Consider the following 22,920-nt stretch of genomic DNA (forward strand, 5'->3'; position numbering starts at 1 on the left):
CATTTATTGATAAGGGTAGAATTATCAGAGTAGGCAGAAGATTATAGAATGTCAAAGCCAGGTATGAAGTGAAACATCCAATGAAAAGGGTACAATGCTTCATTGATTATTGAAAATGCCCATAATGCAACTTTACGTGGAGGAATCAATTTAATGAAAACGTATAGTCAAAGGAAATGATGGATATTTGGGTTAAGATATTCTTTAAAGAAAATATTAAACGAATGTCCGAAATGTGCAAGATACCAACAAATCGCAGCACAACAATGGAAAATATTCCAAAATGAAGGGTTACAATGTCATACCCATTTTTAAATTTTTTTTTTTTTTTTTTTTTTTTCTTGCGCTCTCGTTTTGTGTTAAAGTTTCAATCTAACCACCGGGGTTAACTTAAATTTTCTAATTTGTGTTTATAACTTCCCGTTCACTTCGCGTGTGCATGCAGCTATCCTAATTTTGTGTATATAATTGGTTTTATTCTCCAATTTAGTTGTGCTGCTAGTGCTAGCTTTTGCATATTTTGAATTCCTTTTTGTGCCTTCTTCGTCTAGCTTTTGTTTGCGCCGTCGCAACAGCTAAACGTTTCATCTATTTATCTCCCACGCTCTCCAACTCTCTCGCTTTAGTTGTGCCGCTGCACTTCTTATCTTATCTAATCTATTACGCTCTCCCGCTCTCTCGCTCTCGCTCTCGCTTCTTTCTTCATTTTTTTCAATTGAAAGTACAGTGGTAAGTCTTTATAATGTCCTCAAATATTGTCTGTTCCGTTAAAACCTGCAAAAAGGCAATTGCTGCAGGTGACCTTACAATCGGCTGCTGGCTGTGCGACAACATCATGCACGCCAAGTGTTTTGGTGTTGCAGCTCGGACGGTGAACAATGTAAAAAAAACATCGGCCTGCGTTACTGTTGTGAGGCCTGTCGCGATGTAGAAAGGGAAATGACGTCTTTCATGCGGCAAACCAAAAGCGGTTTTAAGGGCATTTTAACGAGTTTTCGTAAAACTCTTGATATGTTCTTGGCGCTGGACACCCAATTTAATAGCCTTACGCTATTAAATGAGTCTCCTAGGCGCAAAAAAACTTCTATTGGTGGGCAGCATGTAGACGGACCCCAACTACCCGCAACAGGCTCTCAGCAACAGCCTCCCACGGCACAGCCCTCGACCTCAGCATTAATTCCAAGAGTGCTGAGATCGAGCGCTAGGAAAGATTCGGTATCCGATATCTGTTCCACCAACGAGACATATTTTTGTCTCGCGGCTCTCCCCTGACCAAACATCGGATGATGTTCTCGCCTTTATACAAGGCAAAACCAGAGCCGAAAAAATTAAGATAAAGGTGGAAAAGTTCAAATTTTCTTACGCAAGGGACATTTCATCTTTCAAAATAAACGAGCTAACGAGCTCTTTAACACTATTTGCTCTCCCAACTTCTGGCCAGAGTACATAGTTGTTAAGGAATTCGAGGCGAAGAAAAAGAAAAAGCGGCCTGTAGGAATAACTCTTCCCAGGCCTGAAATTACCACTGCACCTTCTACGTCTTCCAATCCCCACCCAAAAAACTAACCTACTCCTTAGGTATTTCCTATCAGAATGCAAGAGGCTTACGTAGTAAGCTTCCTAACTTGTATTCTGATAGCCTTTCGTTTGCATCTCAGGTTATTGTGCTCACAGAGACCTGGTTAAAGCCGGAGATTCTGAGCTCCGAAGTTTTTTCAGCTGTGTTCACAGTATATCGGCTAGATCGCCCTATCAGACGCGGGGGTGGAGTTCTTATAGCGGTGGACTCCTCACTCACGTCAGAATTATTAACCTTCGAGGAATGCAACGATGTTGAATTCCTCTGTGTGAAGCTGTCTATGAAAGGTAGCTCCATTTTTATTACCTGTTCCTACATACCTCCACTGTCGGAACTTCCTATTTATTGGAATCACCTTTCCGCTATTCAGATGGTTTCCAGTAGACTTTTGGATAGAGACCAGTTGGTAGTTCTAGGAGATTTTAATATCCCTGGTGCTATTTGGTGCTCAAATAATTCCACCAATACTCTCAGTACACCTACACAACATGACTTTATCGCTGGCTTGTTTGACATTTCGCTGTCTCAAGTCAACCATGTTCGAAATTCCTTACAGCGCTTGCTCGATCTTTGCTTCGTCTCTGATCCTGCGAGAGTCAGTTTAGCAAGGGTGGCGCCTCTGACGCAGCCCGAAGATCCCTATCATCCAACTTTCGATGTGACTCTTGATATTGGGTGTGACGTACAGAATATTTCTGACCGTCCAGCCAATAAAGTCCTATGTTTTCGCAAAACGGACTTTGAACGGCTGAATAATTTTATAAACGAGTTCAATTGGTCCGATCTATACATGTGCACTGACATGGCAGTTGCCGTTGATATTTTTTACAGTGCCATGAATTCATTTTTTACTGAATGTGTTCCGTTATATTATCCGCCAAGCTCGAATAAACCGCCGTGGTTTACTAAAGAGTTGAGCCGACTTAAAAATAAAAAATCTAGACTCTATGCTAAATTTAAAATCACCGGTTCTCAATCTGCCCTTTCATTTTATTTATCAGCTCGGTCAAACTTTACCGTGCTGAACGCGCAGTGTTATAAAAACTATTTAACTCGTTGTAGGGCCCAGTTCTCACAGGACCCAAAACAGTTTTATAATTTCGTTAACACGAAACGTAAACCTAAAACAAATCCTTCCTCGCTTTCATTTGAAAATACTACCGCAAATAATGATCAGGCAATAGCCGATCTATTTTCGCAGTTTTTTCAAACAACCTATTCTAGCTCTTCGTATATATACCAGACTTATTCCTACGACATACCCAAATCGAACTTAATTTTCTGTCCTAGCCTAAACGAAAGCTCTCTCCTTTTAGATCTTCATCGTGTCAAGCCAGTTTATTCGCCAGGTCCCGACGGAATTCCTGGCTGTGTGCTCACGTATTGTGCCGACGCCCTGTGCTATCCCCTTCTGAAATTGTTTACCTTGTCCTTAGAAACCTCCCACTTTCCCATTATTTGGAAGGAATCGTTTATTATTCCTCTCCACAAAAAAGGTAGCAAATTGGATGCCAGCAATTATAGAGGAATCTCTAAGTTGTCGGCCATCCCAAAATTATTTGAAAATATTATCACCCCTCATTTACAGCACCTTTGTAGATCGGTTATTTCTCCATGTCAACATGGTTTTATTAGGCGAAGATCAACAACAACAAATCTTTTGGAGCTCTCTTCCTATATTACAAAGGGCTTCCATAATAATTGACTCTGTTAATCATTCTCTCCTCGTTAGAAAACTCGATTCAATGGGTTTTCCAAGTGATCTTCTTAATTGGATCTCTAGTTATTTGAATGGCAGGACGCAAAAGGTCCTCTTTAAGAATAATTTATCCAATATTCTAAGGGTTACATCTGGTGTCCCGCAAGGAAGCCATTTGGGACCCTTATTGTTTACATTGTTCATAAATGACCTGCCCAAAGTCTTGACTAACTCCAGAGTACTTATGTACGCGGATGACGTCAAGCTTTGCGTGCAATACAATGACGTTGCCTGCCAGTCGGATTTACAAACAGATCTTAATAATTTTCAAACTTGGTGCTGTGTAAACTTATTAAACTTAAATGGCTCAAAATGCAAGCTAATGACATTCTCTCGTGTCGCTCCTAAGCTTGCTACTTACACGCTGAACGCTCTTTGGAAAGAATTAATACAGTTGACGATTTGGGCGTCCGCTTGGACCCAAAACTTGACTTTATTGATCATATTTCGTCTATGGTGAATAGAGCCAGGGGTGTGCTTGGATTTATTAAACGGTGGTCGAAGGAATTCAATGACCCCTATGTTACTAAATCCTTATATACTTCCTTAGTTCGTCCTATCCTAGAATATGGATGCTGCGTTTGGAGCCCTCAGTACGGCGTCCATAGTAAACGCATTGAGTCGGTTCAAAAGAACTTTTTACTTTTCGCTCTACGCGGTTTAAATTGGGATGCATACCAAAGATTACCTTCCTACTCTAGTAGACTCCTATTAATAAACTTGCCGTCCTTAGCCAATCGTAGAACGATGCTAGGGATTACCTTTATTTTTAACCTTATCCATGGTGATGTGGAAAGTGCTGACTTGTTGAGTCAGCTTAATTTCCATGTACCATGTAGAACCACTAGATCCTATATCCCATTAGTGTTGCGCCACTGTAGGACCTCCTTTGAACTGCATGAACCTTTTAGAGTGTTATGTGCAAATTATAATGATTTGTACACACTAATCTCTAACGTAGATTCCCTTCCCAAATTAAAATCTTTAATACTAACACACTTAGTAAGCATGCAAGCTAACAATCTGGCAGCACGCCGGTAGTCAATTTTCCTCGTATTCTGTCCTATATGTTCCATCGCGCCTACTAACACCTAACCCAAACAGGCACGTGCCTGGTGTCATACGGGCCACTTGTATGTACTGACCTTAGTGCATCAACGTCCAAAAAAAAAAAAAAAAAATACGGGGGTTGATTAGGGAGGATCATATTATATTAAATGTTCAAAAAATAGAGGTCAGAAAGTTTATAAAGGATACATAGCTGTATTTATGTATACGTCGACAAAAGCAATATATTTGGAAGTAGTCAGCTACTTAACTACTGATGCCTTTTTTTGCAGCACTCAGACGGTTTGTCGCAAGAAGAGGAAATTGTGCTACTATTTATTCCGATAATGGAACACATTTTATAGGCGCAGCTAGAAAATTGGATGAACAGTTGGCAAAGGACATTAAAAAAATTCCGCAGTTGCATCTCAACTCGGGAAAGAAGGAATTGAGTGGCGTTTTATTTCCCCGGCAAGACCTCACTTTGGAGGTATCTGGGAGGCTGGCGTAAAATCAGTCAAATACCATCTGAACCGTGCTATTATAGACGAAGCGGGTTTGACGTACGAAGAGATGTCAACCTTGTTATGCCAGATAGAAGGAGTTTTGAACTCACGTCCTCTATATTTATCAGACAATGATATCAAAGACATCAAAGTTCTGAAACCAGGGCACTTTATAAAATTACGATCACCGTTGGAAATAATTAAACCTATAAATGAAAAAATAGGAAATATAGACAGGTGGAAATTAATTCAAAAGATTAAAAGAGATTTTTATATGAAATGGAAGGAGGACTATTTGCTTGCCCTTCATCAGAAGCATAAATGGAAAAGGAATATGCCCAATATAGAAAAGGAACAAGTAGGTCTCATAAAGGCTGAAAATTGTCATCCATCAAGATGGCCATTAGGAAAGGTCGACGAAGGGTAAAGATGAGAAAGTTTGCGTAGTGAGAGTTAAGATGCAAGATGCAATCATTTCTCGGCCAATCAGTAAAATTTGCCCTCTCATCGGAATAAAAGCTGCCGAAAATAATGAAGAAGAACCCAAACCAAAGAGATTTAAGATATCTAAGCTGGGGTTAATAATGAGCATGCTAATGTTAATGCTATTTTGACAGCTATCTGTTGCAGCACCCTTGTCAGAAAGCACACCCAAGTATAAAATAGAATAAATAAAACGTCAGCCATATATCTGGATCCAATAGGCTTTGTAGAAATAGTCACTTCCTCGTAGAGTTTGGTAGTTTTCTATAACATATACGTATCTGTATTTTCAAATGATTAGCAAAGGTAGTGCGCTAGTAACCAAAATGAAATTAGTACATGAAAAGCTGCATAGCTTTGAAGATCAGTGTAACCGTGTGTTAGATAACAGTTTAAAACATTTACAAACTGTCTATGGCTTACAGCAAACAAAGAACGAAACGCGCTCCTTTTGAATTTATGGGATCCTTATATCATATTCTATTTGGTAAAATGAACGAAGATGATAGCGTAAAAATGGAGGAAAATATGAAAAACTTGTTGGATAATTAAAACAACCTCGAGGAACTAGGTAAGAAAACAACTGCCTATAGTAGATTCGACTGGATTTTAGGTATATGAATAAGCGGATTGAAAATATGACGGCTGCACTTCAAAAAAGTTATTACGTATATAACGAGTCTACAAATTTTTTTATGCTGCCGAAGCAGTTGTCCAATTTGATTGAGGATTGTGAAAAAACTAAAGCGGGTATCATAAGTTTTTAATTTATAAATCATGGGTGGCTTAATACTAATATCATTTAGCCTGGTCAGTAAAAAGAAGAAATATCAAAGATTAAGGAAAGGCTGTCTGAGGCGTTAGTGTGACCAAGGAAAAGAACTGAAACCGAGCTGAAAGAGGTATATACCCTTTTAACGGCTAGGGGTCTTTTTATCGACAAAAAATTGATCATATATATAAAGATCCCTCTATTTAGCAGATATCCATCAAAATTGTATAAAGTTATTGCATATGGTGAATTTAAAATACAAATTTTTAGTTTACAACTTTGAGATAGATTCATACCATTGGATGGCATCAAGAACCTTATACAGCTGTCGAAAGTGGCAGGCTCAGAACAGATTTTGTGAGGGGAATTGGCCATGGAGTAACGCTAATGACATGGCATGTCAGTTAAGGCCCCTAAAACGAGGTAGACAAGCTAACTGCATATACATGCGATTATTCGATACTAACTCGTATTGGGTTGAATCAAACACTTAAAGCGCTTGGCTCTTTAAGGTTCATGCAAATGCTAAAGCAAGAATTTAATGTGGAAATTCAATTATGGATTTAAGTGATTTTCCAGACGAAGGAATTTTACCGCTAAGGTCTGATTTCACAGCTCGTACGGATGATAAAATATTAGTGGCACAATATAATTTAAAGTCAGCTTATATAGGTGACATCCCAGATACACCGAAAATTGTTTGGAGCCCATTCGAGGCCAAGTACAGAAGATATTGATAGGCTTACTAAGAAATTAAAACAATTAAATGAAATTCACCAACCTGCGATATAAATGAACCTCCTGCGAGTGGTTCCCACATGTTTTGTATATATTGAGCAGCTGAAAATCCCCGCTTGTATTTGCGTGGGTCTGTTTAGAAATAAGTCTATGCGATACTCATGTTAGGTACCCAAACTGGAACTCTACGAAAATAAAATCAGTTTGAAATTATAACTCAACAAATGAAGACGTGTTTTCATTTAACACGCTCTATTCATTTTGGTCTTCGGCCACTCTGCAACTTCCCCCCTGTGGTAAGAGGGTCAAAGTTTTTAGCCAGCACCTTGAAATACTAAGGGTGCCATTGAATTCAAAACGGAGATTGTAAAATTTTAAATATATAAAATGAAAAGGTGCATGAAATGAAAGCAGGCATTACTTTATTGTTTTTTTTTTAAATATATATAATTTATATTGCATTAATTCCTAGTTATCCTCGTTATCGAATTTTAATCTGCAAGGATATACAAACTTCGGCGTGCCGAAGTTAGCTTTCTTCTTGTTTTTAAAATTTATTTTTTTTTTATTTCTAGGTGAAGGAGAAAACGAAACATTTTTTAGATTAAAAAAAAAACTTGATGACTTGCCAGACTTATTGTCTAGAACTGAATCTGATTTACAAGACTCAGTAAGAGAAGGAAGTCGATTATTCTCTGAAATTCGAAGGCTAGACTTTACATTAGATAAATATAATAAAAACAAAATGATGATTGAGGAAAACATATTAAAGTTGGCACAAGATCATCTTATAACAGACAAAGCTACAGCTTTCCGATTAAAATTATTGAATAAATCGCAGGAACAGCGCCGAATTGTTGATTTATCATTGTCGAAAGTTCAAAATCAGTTGGCAATGTCTATGATGGAAGTTGAGAAACTTAGAAGTGCAGTATTTAATGCCAAGGCTAATAATAATAATATTAAAACCAATCTAAATAGATCTGAAAGTAAATCTTGTACACTTGAGAATGACTTAAAGAAAATGCATGTTCAAATTGAAATTAAAATGAAAGTGTTTGAAAAAATTAATAATAAAATTGAAAGCTTACAAAAACTATTTGGCGATTCCTCTGGCAACCCTACGGAGTTAAAGGTAACATTTACTAATTTGCATTTTTATTGTCCCCAAGTGTTTTGCTTAAGCTATAGCCACAGGGGTTTTATTTAAGTCTTTTATAATAACAAAAAGTTCACATATGATCCATTTGGTGCGCTTTGAACTAACCAGCCGCCTTTGTATTTCTTATCCGTTCGCTAAGGGAATAACTTAGTGAGCTTGAAAAAAAAAAAAAAAGTGTTCGGAAATTCTTTTGTTTTTATTTCATATACATATTATGTATACAGAAACCTGGTTATACTTACATGCGTATGTAGGTATCTAGGTATGGTCACTAGCTTGATCGGCATAATAGGCGAAGCAAGGGTTGCCTCATAGCGGTTGACTCCAAACTTATTGACAATTGGAACTATGTCGAATTAGTTTTGTGTGAATATATCACTTATTGGTAGTATCTCTTTTTTAAATGTTTCTGCGATCCTACATCGCCGGGATTTTTAAGGCCTTCATTGTAAAAAATTCTTCCTTGGTTTCTGCTTTGGCTTTGATCCGTCAAGAATCAGTTGGAGTGCAAACGTATTCTGATGATACTATTTTCGCAATGAAATTTATATTATTTTAATATTTTAATTTATATTGTTTTAATATTTCAAACATAAAAAATATTTAATTAATAAAAATATTTACCTTTATTTTCTGCATTTAACACTAAGGTAAAAAAACAAGCACGTACATGGTGTGGTGACCGCAGACCATGAATGTCCATATACACATTAATATATTCTTTTGTTTATAGATCAAACAAATTGAAAAATCCATTCACACAGGAGAGTTGCAAATTAGAGAACATCAACAATTTTGGATAATGCTGCAGAATCATTTCGTCAATTTATCTCAAAAAAGAAGCGATCAGCTTAATGAAATTCAAGTAACTCGAAAGCGTAAGTAATGAGTAAATTTAAAAATCAATAATGAACAAATTGTATTCTCTATTAAATTTCTACCATAAAGTATTACCTTAAAAAAGGCTATGAAAGCTGTTTTTCAAAAACAAACTTTATGAATTAAAATAAAAAAAATTAAATTGATTGATGTTTCAACGAACTCTTCTAGCCGGAGTGAAACCTGAGTGGGGGCCAGGGAACCTACACAAAAATATATGTTTATTAATATGGGAGCGATAATAGGAAAAATTATGGGCGCGGGGACGCGGCTGCGGAGTGTGCGGAGGCCAAGGATTAGTTTGTGTGCCGGATTTACGCAGTGGGCTTAAACCAAGGGGTGGCTCCGGCTGGGAAAGGGGAAGGCCTTGGCTGCTGCGGGTACACTTGTCCGTTCACTCGATGTTTCGATGTTTTCGTCGGTACATTACTGCTTGGGAAGGGTTCCCAAAAATTTGAAGATGTTGATTTTGTTGGATCTTGCCAGCAGAATTTGGTAAATCCATAAATGACAGCAAGAATGGGTTTATACGCCTTATGAGTTGATTCGAGCGGCCCTAAGAAATCGATGTGAAAGGTTTAAAGTGGCTCCGCTTGCTTCGATAAAGTATGCAACTTTCCCTCCTCTTTCCCAAGCTTGCGGTTAGAAACTATGCATGGAATGCAACATCTGATCTGTCGTTGAATTTTTTCGTCTAATTTGGAAATATAATACTCTTTAGCTATAATTTCTTTAGCTTTCTTGACGGAAAAATGTTCTTTCTCATGCGGCTACCGAATAATTTCGCGTTGAAATGCTGGTGACACAACTATCAGCTCATTATCGTCAACTAGCTTGTAAGGGAGACCAGAATTCATGAAGAAATTATTATGGTTCGGCTTGTATTTTAGTATATCAATAATAACTTTCATTTCCTCGTCCTAGGACGGAATATATTTTAATTGGCTGTGTAATGTTTCCTCGGAGATCTTAATAACAGGATATCTGCTTAATGCGTCAGCATTAAGTGCAAACTTCTCTTTTTCCATCGTCTTAGTAAATACGATGCAATCGCTAACTAACTTAAAGTGCATTTCTAAAATATACTCTGAATTTTCGGAGCGCTTCAACCACTCCAAAATCTCTAACTTATAGCTGGAAAACTTTCGCTCGGCGTCTGTTGTTTTCTGCCCATCGAGAGAAGACTTTTGAAGTAGAACTGCTCCATCGACTCATCTGTATGCAACTCCGTTTCGTGTTCTGGACGATAAATCGCGAGCACAGGCTTTTGTGTAACTAAATTCTTAAGCATTTCAAAAGCAACTATCTCTCTTTCATTAAAGACAAAATTGGCGTCGTGCTTTAAAAGATCAGTCAGAGGCTTCGCAATGATCAAAAAGTCAAGGATAAATTTCCGAAAATACCCAACTAAGCAAAGGAAACTTTATAATTGTTTCTGATTTATCGGTACAGGGAATTTTTTCACCGCTTTGATTTTTTCGTCGGAGATAGTGATCTTTTGGTTTTCGATGACATGTACCAAAAACTCAATTTTTTCTTCAAAAAGCAGCATTTTTTCAGATTTATCATCAAACCAAGTTTTTCACATCGTCGAATTACTGTTTTAAGGTTGCATATGGCCTGTTTTTCATTTTCAGCAGGAACTATAATATCGTCGACATATGGTATCGCAATACCAGAGCGCGTCAAGTCTCGGAATATGGCCTTCACGTGCCTTTAAAATACGCCTGAAGAATTTGTGAGGCCAAATGGGACTTTTAGGAATTGGTATTGGCCATTGTGGGTTACGAAAGATGTAAACTTGCGACTATCCTTCTAAACGTTTATGTGGAAGAACCCGTTTTTTAGATCTAAAGTGCTGAATATATGTGCATCTTGCAGACGGTTTAATTGATCTTCAATTAACGGCAAGGGAAATAGAACTCGTACAATTACCTTTTTTATCCTCCTGTAGTCGATGTATAGGCAAGTTGAATTATCGAGTTTTTTGACAAGTACAACCGGACTGCTGTACTCGGAATCGAAATGTTCGATGATTCCGGCTTTAGGCCACTGCAGTGGCCAGTGCACTGTTCGACTTGACATCGATAATGTATCGCTCGGAAAATGCGAATCTACGCGGGCGTGAGTGTACCGGATTGTCATCCTTTAGTTAGTTGACTTGGTGTTCAATGGCTTATAATTTTTAATCAAACCGTTCACTTTACGTTTTGCTTGAAAACTCGCACATTCGTCGATATTAATGCTCACAATTTCTCCATATGCCACGTTAATTTTAATTAGCGAACTAATTTCCACTTCAGAGTCGTGATCAGATGAAACTACCAGAAAGTTTTTTTGAAACACTTGACCGTCAACTTTAAACTCTTTTTAAATTAACCGAATGGTATCATCCTGTTCTGATTTTCAAAACCGACAAGAACAATGTTAATACCACTCAGCTTAGAGTTATTTAAATTAATGTATGTCGTTTCACTTATGATGTTGTATTTGCTGCCAGTGTCAATAAGAGCTGTATACTTCTTTTGCTTGCACATCGACGATTTCTCTTTGGAAATTTTACGCGTATTGCTCGAGTTAGCTAACGGCTCGCTTTTGGCAACTGTGCAATCTTTCGAAATATGGCCATAATTGTTTCAATTAAAACACTGGACCGTTGCTTCTATTACCGCACTGAGCAGATGTATGTCCAAGATGTCCAAGAGCTCCACAATTAAAGCAATTTACTTTCTTTTTAACGGAAACGTCATTATGGACACTACTGTCCTTCGCATTTGAATATCTAAGCTTTTCGTTCTGATATTTAGATTTCCGGATTTTTCGCGAATTTTCTCGTAACACTTCAACTTTTCTTTAAAATCTTTCATGTCCTTTGCATTTTACAATATCGATTTATTGACGCTTAAATCGTTTATGCCATCGATCACGTAATGCATAAGAGCACCATTGTCTACATTGCCACGAGAAGCAATCTCTTTCATTTTGAGAAGATATTACTCCACACCCTCGCTGTTTTTAATTTTTCTTTTAGACGACATTTTATGTATCTGAGCGCCATTTACCTCAGACTTAAACTCGTTGATCAATGCAATTTTCAACATTTGCCAGTTTCTAATACGGCGCTCACTCATAATAAACATTTTGACAATTCCATTGAGAGACAGTTTCGCGAAAATGAATTTTTGAAGGTCATCCCAATACATGATTGAAGCCATGTCCTCGAAATCATGCACCCACACTTCTACTGTGAGTGTGTCGTCACCGCTAAATGGTCGAATTGAATCTTCAATATCCCTGAAGTTCACAGAAAATCGGGGGGAATCCGTTCCAAAACTTTTCACTGAGCTCACATCATTATTCACGGAAGCGACTGTTGACTGTTCTTATGCTTCAGTGTGTTGTTTCGTACAGAGCAAAATTCCTCGTCTTCTTCTTCACTCGAATTCATAGCCTTGTTTTTGGCTCTCTCTCGCTTTTCTGTTCCCCTCTCTCTTCGTTTTCCCCTTCGTATTCGTCCTCGTCATCTTCATCTACTCTGTACCGGTATCGGTAAGTAAATTTCCAGATTGCATTTTTCGAAAAAATATGGAGCATGAGGTCTTCTTTGGGATGTTACAATCCCAATATGTTGCAAATTACAGAAAGATCGTTGTTAGATACAATTTTCAGCAAAAAGTTCATTATCTTCGGTAAAGTCGGAGACCTCGAAATTATGCATTCGTTTTCGGTTTCGCCGATATCCTTTGTTTTCATATACAAACATATGAAGAAGATCTATTTTTCGTATTCGTCGCACTTTTCATGTCTTCTCTACCCGTCGTTGACATACACCCATGCTTCGTTACATATGTATGCCTACAGCATACATATCATACATATTTAAAATACCCTTATATATCTGCTGTTAAATTCCTGTTAGGGTTCCCGGTTCTTTCCCCATTCCCTTTCAGATCAAAAAACCTGGCTCGGTGGCCAAGGCAGGAGCGATGCCCGGATCCGGGGCCGTAAACGCTGCGGCTATTTTCCGCACCATTCCAGGATTCTCTCCGGGCATAGTGGCACACGGGGGACATGACCGCCGAACCTATGTCCCGGAAGTATCTTCGTAAATTGGTCAGACGTATCCGATACCCGGCTGACAGGGTCGGAGACGTTGGCAGCATCCTAGTAGCGTTTTGGAGCGGCCGGTGACCGAAACCGGGGCCGGGTCAGCCTCAACCCGAACGAGTCCTTCCTTCCAGGCTAAGGCGCACGCCACTGGGTGACCGGTACTCGGGTAACGGTCTGATCCTAACCAGCTGGAGACCATGAAGGAGTCTGTACGCATAAACCCCTTTCCCTCCTTCACATTCTATCCCAACCCAAATCTAGAACATTTGGCCAACTATCCTCCCTGTCCCTTCAAACAAACATTTTTCTGTGGAGGACCCTGGTCCGGATTTGAATGTACCCTTAAAGAGCCAAGGCAGAATTTTTAGGATATCTGGAAAATCGATATCCATCGTGGATTAAAGCCCCACAAGTTAGGGGAGTAGAAGTAGTGAGGTTAGGGACGAATTAGTGGAAGTGCACGCAGCTGCCATGGGACCATATTTTTCGGGGTGCACACATAGGCATATACACATGCGTAGAAGTTCATTTCGCTTAGCAATAGCAAAAACCATTCGGCGCACACGACGCGAAATTTAGGCACGAAACATTCAAACACGAAGCTCTGAAAAATAAGAGGTTCGGTACACGAAACTTAACACGTACGAAGATAGACGAATGAGCCCCGACACGAACGAAGACACGAAGAGGATAGATAGGAAGACAAAGACGACGTTGCAGCCGACGCCACTACCATTAAGAAGCATAGGTTTCATCATCTCTCTTGCACGCCATGGGTTTCTCATACGAGGAGATCGCCCGAGGCCAACTACGCCGGCGTATAAGGCCGACGACTACCAGCATCAAAGACAGTTGCCATCGAGTGATCAACATCAACGGTCATGCTCCGAAAAAAAGAGAAAACTGTTGCCATCGAACGATAAACACCAACGGTCGTCCTCTGAAAAGAAACAGTCGCCCTTTAACGATCAACATCGAACAGCAGGAACGCGTCATTACATACGCCAGCCCCCGGGTTATCAACCCTGAGCGGAACTACTCTCGTTGGAATAACAACAGTTCCAGTACGACATCAACTACTGACGTGGGACCCAGAACTTGGTTGCCGACGCCCGTTCAACAAGCGTAGGTGCAGCACAACACCTGCAAATGGATCAGTAAGATGCTTCGCCGGCTTCAGCAGAAACCCGCGAAGTATCCCGACCGAGAGGAGAACGGACAGCTATAACGAAGTATAGGCCAGCGTCCGGAAGAGAAGGACTAAACCCCCTGGAAATATGCGTGGGCGCTAGCTTTCGCAGGAGGGTGCTACAAGAATGCCACGATCATCCGACCGACAGGCACCTGGGCATACGGAGATATATACGCGGGTGGCCCAGAAGTATTACTGGCCCGGATTGCCTGAGCTGCTAATGCTGCAAGTTTAGCCAGGAGAAAGCAGCTTGAAAGGTATTCATACGCCAGGTTCACGAACCTTTCCAGATTCTAAGCACCGACTTTGTGGGACCCCTGCCGCGGCTAAACAAGGAAACACAGTTCTCCTTGTGTTTCTGGACTCGTTCAACAAATGGGTCGAGCTAATCCCCTTGGGACGATACGGATACTCAGCCGTTTCGGGATCCTGAAGACTCTTGTTTTTCACAAGCAGAGCCTTCCGGGCTTTCTGCAAATCCGTGGGAATAGATCTGCAATATACCGCCCCATACACCCCGCGACAGAACCCTGCTGAGAGGGCAAACCGCACAGTTAAAATCATATTAGCGCAATATCTTGGTGATGACCCACAGAATACCTGGGATCAGTTGCTCCAAGAGATATCTCTCGCAGAAAACAGAAGTGTTTTCGACACTACGGGATTCAGCCCAGCCTTCCTTGTCCAAGGCCGGGAGCCAAGCCTGCCCAACACTCTCTACGACGAGGTAACACCAAGCCGAGGAACCGCGTTGATCCTGCCTGAAGAGCAAAGCCAGCAGTCACACATCATCTTCAAAGTTGCCGAACGCCGAACGTACCATCGCCGAGCAAGGCGTGCACTATAGCTTACGACGAAGAGAATGGAGACCAGCACTGGGTTTTATAGTTCTCGTGCGCTAGCCCCCTAACGGGAGGCATGCGCACGCACAAGGTTCCCCTCGGACCAGCCAGGCTGAGGCGCACGCCACTGGGTGACGGGGGGTGTGCCCGAAGCAAACTTACTCTTGGTTGTCGTCTGGAAAGGCGTCGGTACCCAGATGACGAACCGATCCTGGCCAGTTGGAGACCATGAAGGATCCTGTACGGAACAACCCCTTTCCCACCTCTCATCCTAACTCTTACTCTTCATCCAACTATCCTGCCAGTCCCCGCAAACAAAAATGTTTCTGTGGAGTACCCTGGTCCGGATTTGGCATCCTAACATCCTAATTCATAAGTATAATTGTAATTATCAATATGTAAGTAGATATAAGTAGTTAACTATCGAATAAGAACATGATTAATATTTATTGTATTGTATTATTGTTGTATTACATTAAAGGAAACAATCTAAGAGGAACAATAAGAGAACATCAGTCACGGAATCTCCTATGATGGTATTTGTAAAATATATGGTTATCTCCTTATTTGACTTTCTACTACTATAACCCATTAGTACAATGAAATTATTTACCAACAAAGACGAAAATGTTGATGCTGGTATACAAATTCACTGGATTGAGATTTGAAGGGGAAGTATGTTGAGCACAATTAATTTAAATGTTCTTACACTTGATATTACGCAGAAATCAATAGGTACACACACAATCTGATGGTATTATCGGAATACGTGGCAGCAGGACCACTTTTTCTTTAAACTTCCCAGCCAAAATGGTTGCTTCAAGAATGTTTCCAGTGATCTTTTTGATGACCAAACCCGTACCGTTACATAATTGAGGTGGATCCAAATTACGGAGAATAATAATGGGGGAACCACTTTTTAATCGAAGATTATGTGGTGTCATTCCAGGGATATCTAATGAATTTAAAAATTTAATCGGAAAATATACACATTCATTTTCATCAACAACAGTATCGATTGATTTAAAGACATCAGATCGCCTGGTAACAACTGTTGTATCTGGAAGTTAATTTCGTCAACATCAACGTTTTTGGCAGCCAAAATCGCCCGTTGACTAAGCCATTCATGATTCAAATAATTATTCTGTATATCCGGGAAAATACTTTGAATCAATTCACTTTTATCTGAACAACAGTGCAAAAATTGTCTGGTAGTTTAATGCATTGCGTATTTGGTTGCAGTTCGGTAAAATCCGTTCCCAATATAGTAGTTGTTCGGGAAATATTTGTGCAGATGGATCATTTTGCAATTGTTCTCGTATATTTATGGTCAATCGAAATGTTTTAACAATTCGCCATAAGAATGATTGTTTCAAACATGTAAGGTGTGCCGGAAGTCACCAGACAAAAGTTAGATAGCACCACCGAAAAGTTTATTATTGCTGTTTAGATCTTGCATCTTCTGTTTAATGCTTCAAGTGAATATTTGTGTGCCATTGTGCACTCATCCCAAATTATTATAGAACTCCGCAACACTGCAGCTATTCCACTATTCTTTTTGATGTTACACATTGCATCTGGATTATTATAAACGTCCAATGCAGCTTGAATGTTGACACCAACACCAAAACAACACTAACACCAAAAATTTTAAAAGTGGAAATAATTGAATATACTGTATTTCGTTCACAACAAAAAAATAAATTTAAATTTAGCGTTAACAACACGTCGTAATTATGCTGTTAAAATGTACCTTATATGACACGTTCGTAGATTTACCATAGCAGCGCCATCAATTGATTACTTACTGAACCCAGTCAAAAGGTATCGACATCTGTTAGAATCAGTTGGAGTTAAGAGATAATTGTGGCTGTCAAATAATAACCGACAAATAACTAGCAATAAATTAAAATTGCGACTGTAAATTGAGATTTAAACTATCCTATCTTTCAAGTTGGATCGAACTGCACATGGTGTGCGCATCGGTTAAGTGCTTTAGGAGTCCATTGAGGACAAAAATTGTGTCACGAAAATTATATATGTATACTAGCTGACCCGGCAGACTTCGTACTGCCTCATCGATAAATAAAAGACCTAATATTTTGTATAAAATGATTTTAAAACAAACTAATCGAATCCGTATTTAATAAAAAAGCATTTATTGTTGCTTACTTACAAAACAGAGTTTTCCTGAAATACTGGCTATTTATAAGGTTTAAATTTGATATTCACAGACACACACTTTTAAAATACAGTCTGTTAATTAATTTAAAGCTTTCTCATAAACTATATTTTTTGTTTTGTTTTGTGGTGCGTAAATAAACAAAGAAGACGGTTTTCCGACGCGCGAACACGCGACGTATAATTGTCCATGCGCGAAACAGGGAAACTCCAAGTTGATTCCACAAACTTCTAACGACTGTCCTTGCGATTTATTTATGGTCATCGCAAAGGCCAGACGCACTGGAAATTGTAACCGTTTAAAATCGAATGGTAAGTCCGTTGGAATCATCGGTATCCGCGGGATCAAGCCATCCTCTCCTTTGTATTTTCCTTTTATGATTGTCGCCTCAATGACGTTATTCATCAGTCTTTTCACAGCCAGTCTTGTTCCATTGCATAGTCGAGGTTGATTAATGTTACGCAGCATGATGACAACTGATCCCACTTTTAACTGCAAATTGTGAGGTGGTAATCCAGGCAATTCCAGTGAATTTAAAAACTCAGTGGGATAGTTGACTACGTCATCCTGGTTCATTACTGTTTCGACTGATTTGAAGGAAACCAACTGTCCTGGAAGAAAATTCTGAATGGTCGCATTAAGATCCTCTACATCTTTATTTTTCGCTGCTAATATTGCTCGTTCACCCAGCCAATTATGGTTATTGAACTTTTGCGCTATATCTGGGAAAACTCGCTGAATAAGCTCCACTTTTGAGTCTGTGATGTGACAGAAATCTGTAGGTAATGTGATGAATCCGGTCGAGGTGTCCACTGCAACTTTATTATTTCCAATGTCTAACAACTGCTTCGCAAACACATTTGCAAAGCATCGTAACAACGGTGAGTTTCTGCGACGTTTACCAATCGATCGTTTCGTCGATGGAGAACAATATCTCGAGGTTGAAACTGATCCCCGACTATGACAATTGCCACTTCGTCTATAGTTGGAACATTATATCTCCTGATATGTTCTCCAGCAGGCGTTTTGTCTGCATGAATGACAATTTTATTGGTATCCGAAGGCATCATATCGATTGCTGTTTTGAATAAACGCACCAAATTGTTCCGTTCGTGAAAAAGCTTCTGTAGCTGCGAAATAATGTGCCTCTTCAGCGTATTTAGGTATTGATTCCATAACGTGCATCTACTTCATTTCCAACATCACCAAGAAGAAGAAATTTGTGTTCGCTGTCTGGGAACGGAAGCAGGGAACCGGCTTTATGATAGATTTGTTCTTTGATTTTAAAAGTTGGCATGAATTGTGCAGTTATAATTTCCGCACCAAATGACGTCATTTGAAAGCAAGAGTTGTATTTCCTAATGTTCGACAGGAAATGCTTCGATTCTGCAGTAGATCCAGCGAATAGAGAGTGCAAAGGCTCTGGTGGTGCTTCAAGTTGAGGCAATTCGACTTTCCCGGAAGCGCAACACAATCCTTTTGGTTCGTTTTTGAATTTGAGAGCCTGACGGTATATGCAGACCTGATGCATTCGTCCAATAACGACATTCGATTCGAGCTGTAATCAATAGTTGGATTATATCTGAATGCAAGACGATTGTATTGCAGGTTTTGATCTTCTGCAAGCTGTAAACGCGCTTCAGCTACCCTTGCCCCGTCGCGTTCATTATTTTGAGAGTGAATCAAATCGATTGCTGCATTACGCGACTGCCTAACTCTCAATCGTTTTCTCTCAAGCCTATCTGCTCGTCTTTCTGCTGATTCCTCGTTACTTACTTACTTACTGAACCTGAATAAAAAAATAAAAATTTTTTCTCCAATTCCATATTTCAATTTTTTTTGAATGTTTGACAGTAAATGCTTTGATTCAGCTGGCTGCCTGTAGAGGGCGCAGAAGTAGGGGCACGGGGAAACGCGAAAAAAGTGATATATTCGCAAATGCAGATAAGCTATCAACATTAAAAGTAGACAATAACCGAGCTGGAACCTCAACGCATGTTGTCTAGAAATTTGGGCTTAAACGGTTCAGAACTTTTCAACTTTCTTCTTTCAATATGTTTTGAATGTTTGACAGGAAATGCTTTGATTCAGCTGGCTGCCTGTACATTTTATTTAGAAAACGTTTGTATGGTAAATAGAAAAATACTGTTTTGAGAATTTTCCCGGCAATTAATCGAATTTTTCTCACCTTTTAAACCTTCCCTAGACCTCCACGAATAATTCAAGACCAAGATAAGATAAATCCGTTCAGCCATTCTCGAGTTTTAGCGAGACTAACGAACAGCAATTCATTTTTATATATATAGAAGATTAAGATTTAACAAGTGCAGAATATTGCAGAATATTAAATGTTACAGTAGAGCAGTATTTGATAGAATTGATAATAGGTAATTATTGATTTTTTTATTCAGTACTCACGATTATCTGCACGAATGCCAGACTCATGTTAATCTGAGAGGTATTTACTTATTAATAAATTGCCAAATAATCGAATATAAAAAAAAAAAAAACAAGAAACAGCTGTATTAGCTGGTGTATATGAGGCGATCCTAACGAACGTCACGCAACATTCACTGCGCTCGAAGATAAGCGGAAACATTAAGCTGGGCCATCGACCAGATGAGTGTTTTACCGCCGTCTTGCAGTGCTAGTAGTTAAGTGATGAGGCGCTGTATCCGATCTATGCAGAAACTCTTATATAGCTTGGGTGATTGAAGCACTCCGGTCTTCTACTGGGAATCCCAGTTCGCATCCGCCATGTGGCAGGTTACGTCACCGATCGGCTGCTGCTTATGGATCGAATCTGACCCAATTACGAGCCGAAAAATTCGTCGCTGGATGGCGGAATTGGCTCGAGTGTTATAGCCTCCGCCACCGATACGCCTTTGAAATGAGCCCTATGAAAATTACTTTAATATTGGGACTGAAACCACGGCACTTTATTACCTTTTCTTCTCGCACAAACTCACACACAAAACTATCTTTGGTAATCACTACATTTCTCGTTTTAAATAAATAATTTAAGTACACATAATTTTCTGGTGTAATTTTGGCGACATTTCGAAAACTCATTCGTTTGCCAAGATATGTAATAAAATAATTATTTTGGCTTTGGGAATCTGCAAGAAGATAGGCTGCAGTTTTGAGCTTTTCTTTATCTAACTGTGTAATCATACGATCGTAATCTATTGTGAGTGGTCTTTGAGCACTTCTTTAGCTATTATTGATTGATTGAATGTAAAAAGCTCTTGTCTTTTGAGTTCCTCACTGCTTAAAGCTGGTCACTACACCGCACAGAGTAATATTTGATATTAATAAGTAATATTTAATAATTCAAAAGAGGAATTTCCTTTGATAATTCAAATGAGCCATTCCGTTTTTGAGAAATAAGACAATGGCATTTCTTAGCCTTTTGAGTTCCGTTTGTGCTTTATTCAAAGTTTTCATTACAATTCTTAGCCTATGTATCTTTATGTTTATATAAAGAGAGAGAACCGCATGCATGCAAATGTGTACGAGCGATAAGCTGTCAGCGAGGGAACACTGACTTAGCAGAGTTTATAAGCGCCGGTCATATTTCACGGTCACTTGAATTGGATTTGTTTATGTTTAGTGCTGGTATGTCGCTATCAATACATGTCAATACTAGTGCATACTACAACAGAAGCCAATAAATTGTAAGTCAATGCACGCTGCGTTCAAGTGGGATTCTTGCTCTCACTTGAAACAGGATTTGCTCCTGTCCACGATGCGGGTGCACCTACTGGCGATGTGGGCCACCTCCAGGCATTTGTAGCATTTGGGGCGGGACCTCCTTAATTTGGCAGTTACACAATCCAATCTTACCTTGCCCAACTTGGTGAGCAGGTCTGCTTTGCATTGCGACAGTCGCCCCCAGCTAGATGCCGGTCTTCTTGTGCTGCTTGCATCAAATCTTTATGAAAGCCTCTGAGCACAGTGCTTCTCGGGTCTCTTGTCGCTTATAATTGAGCGTCGGCCACCGGCGCTCCCATGTTGGGAATTCGGGTGAAGGCCTCCAAAATATGTGCCCTAGCGGGGACATTAACCGCGGGAGAATTTCCACACTTGGTATGGCTGCCCACTCACCCCTGTCTTCCGTGGATCCAATATCTGTGGCTAGCAGTCAGATATGTCCGGGCAGCTACATGTAAGTATAGCCGGTCGATTGTCGCGCATTTAGACCTCTTTTCGCCTCCCCAAGGGAGAACCCTGGGAAATGCGATTGCACTGTTTCACGTACACAACACTAATACATGTATGTAAGTTAACACATCCAGATCCCACAGACAGAAACTGTCGAGTTGCAGGCTTTATCCGGTAGAAGAAACTGCCGACTCCGCACTCCAGATAACCAATCTGCCTTGCCAAAAGCCCTTATAGCTGTTCCACCGACGAGACATATTTTTGTTTCCCGGCTCTCCCCTGATCAAACATAGGAATATATTATCGCCCTTATTCAAGGCAAAACCAGAGCTGATAAAATCAAAATAAAGGTGGAGAAATTCAAAATTTTTCTTGCTAGCGAAAAATAAACGTCCTTGACGAATTCTCCACGATTTTCTCTACCAAATTCTGGCCAATTCTGAGCTCCAAAGTTTTCCTAGCTGTGTTCACAGTATATCGGCTAAATTGCCCTATCAGGAGTGGGATAGAGTTCTTACAGCGGTTGACTGCTCACTCACGTCAGAATTATAACTTTCGAAGAATGCAACGTTGTTGAAATCCTTTGTGTGAAGCTATCTGTCAATGGCAACTCCATTTTTATTACCTTTTCCGACATACCCCCATTGTGGTAACTTCCTATTTATTGGAACCACTTTTCCGCTATTCAGATGGTTTGCAATAAATATTCGGATAGAAACCATTTGGTAGTCCTAAGAGATTTTTGGTATCCCTGGACCAATTTAGCCCTCAAATAATACCGCCAAAACAATATGACTTAAGCGCTGGCTTGTTTAATATTTCGCTGTCTCAAGTCAACCATCTACGAAATTCCTTACATCGCTTTCTCGATCTTTAATTTGCCTTTAATCCGGCAAGAGTCAGTTTTGTCAGAATGACGCAAAGATCCCTATCATCCGACTTTTTATGTGACTCGACTTTGGGTCTGACTTACAGAATATTTCTAACCGTCCAGTCAGAAAAGTTATCTTCTTTCACAAGAACTTATAATGGCTGAATCATTTTTAACATGAATGGTCCAATCTATACATGTTCACTGACATGATAATTGCCGTGGATATTTTTTACAATGCCACTCACGTAAAAGCATCCTTGGTTTACTAAAGAGTTGTGCCGACTTAAAAATAAAAAATCTACGCTGTATGCTAAATTTAATATCCCCTTATTTAACAGCTAGGTCAAACTTTAACGTGCTGAAGGCGCAGGTTTATTAAAATAAATTAACTCGTTGCTGGGTCCAGTTGTCACAGGATCTATAATTTATAATTTTGTTTACACTAAAACAAATCCGCGTGGAAGGATTTGTTTTCATTTGTTCATTTGAAAATAAAAAAATAATGATCAGGCAATAGTCGATCTATTTTCGCAGTTTTTTTCAAACAATTTATTCAAACCCTTTGAATGTAAATCAGACTTATTCCTACATCGAAAGCTCTCTTCTTTTAGATCTTCATCGTGTCAAGCCA

General features: G+C 39.5%; 1 protein-coding gene across 7 annotated transcripts in view; it reads left to right on the top strand.

Annotated features, from left to right (window-relative positions):
* The window catches only part of l(2)41Ab (lethal (2) 41Ab), a 300,238-nt gene that overhangs the window by 213,817 nt on the left and 63,501 nt on the right, over window positions 1-22,920 (top strand). For 3 of the 7 annotated variants that reach the window (XM_086838393.1, XM_086838386.1, XM_086838391.1), the window contains 2 exons: window positions 7,460-8,019; window positions 8,780-8,924. The exons of 1 other annotated variant lie outside the window; for it this stretch is intronic. In XM_086838393.1, the coding sequence (XP_086694519.1) occupies window positions 7,460-8,019; window positions 8,780-8,924 (705 nt within the window). Of the gene's footprint in view, window positions 1-5,647; window positions 5,946-7,459; window positions 8,020-8,779; window positions 8,925-22,920 lie in introns of those variants that run through there. 3 more of the 7 variants (XM_086838396.1, XM_086838423.1, XM_086838403.1) reach the window with 3 other exon arrangements.

The sequence above is a fragment of the Drosophila serrata genome, unplaced genomic scaffold (genome assembly GCF_035046125.1).
Source record: "Drosophila serrata isolate PLE 108 unplaced genomic scaffold, ASM3504612v1 contig_69, whole genome shotgun sequence".
Lineage (NCBI taxonomy): Eukaryota > Metazoa > Arthropoda > Insecta > Diptera > Drosophilidae > Drosophila > Drosophila serrata.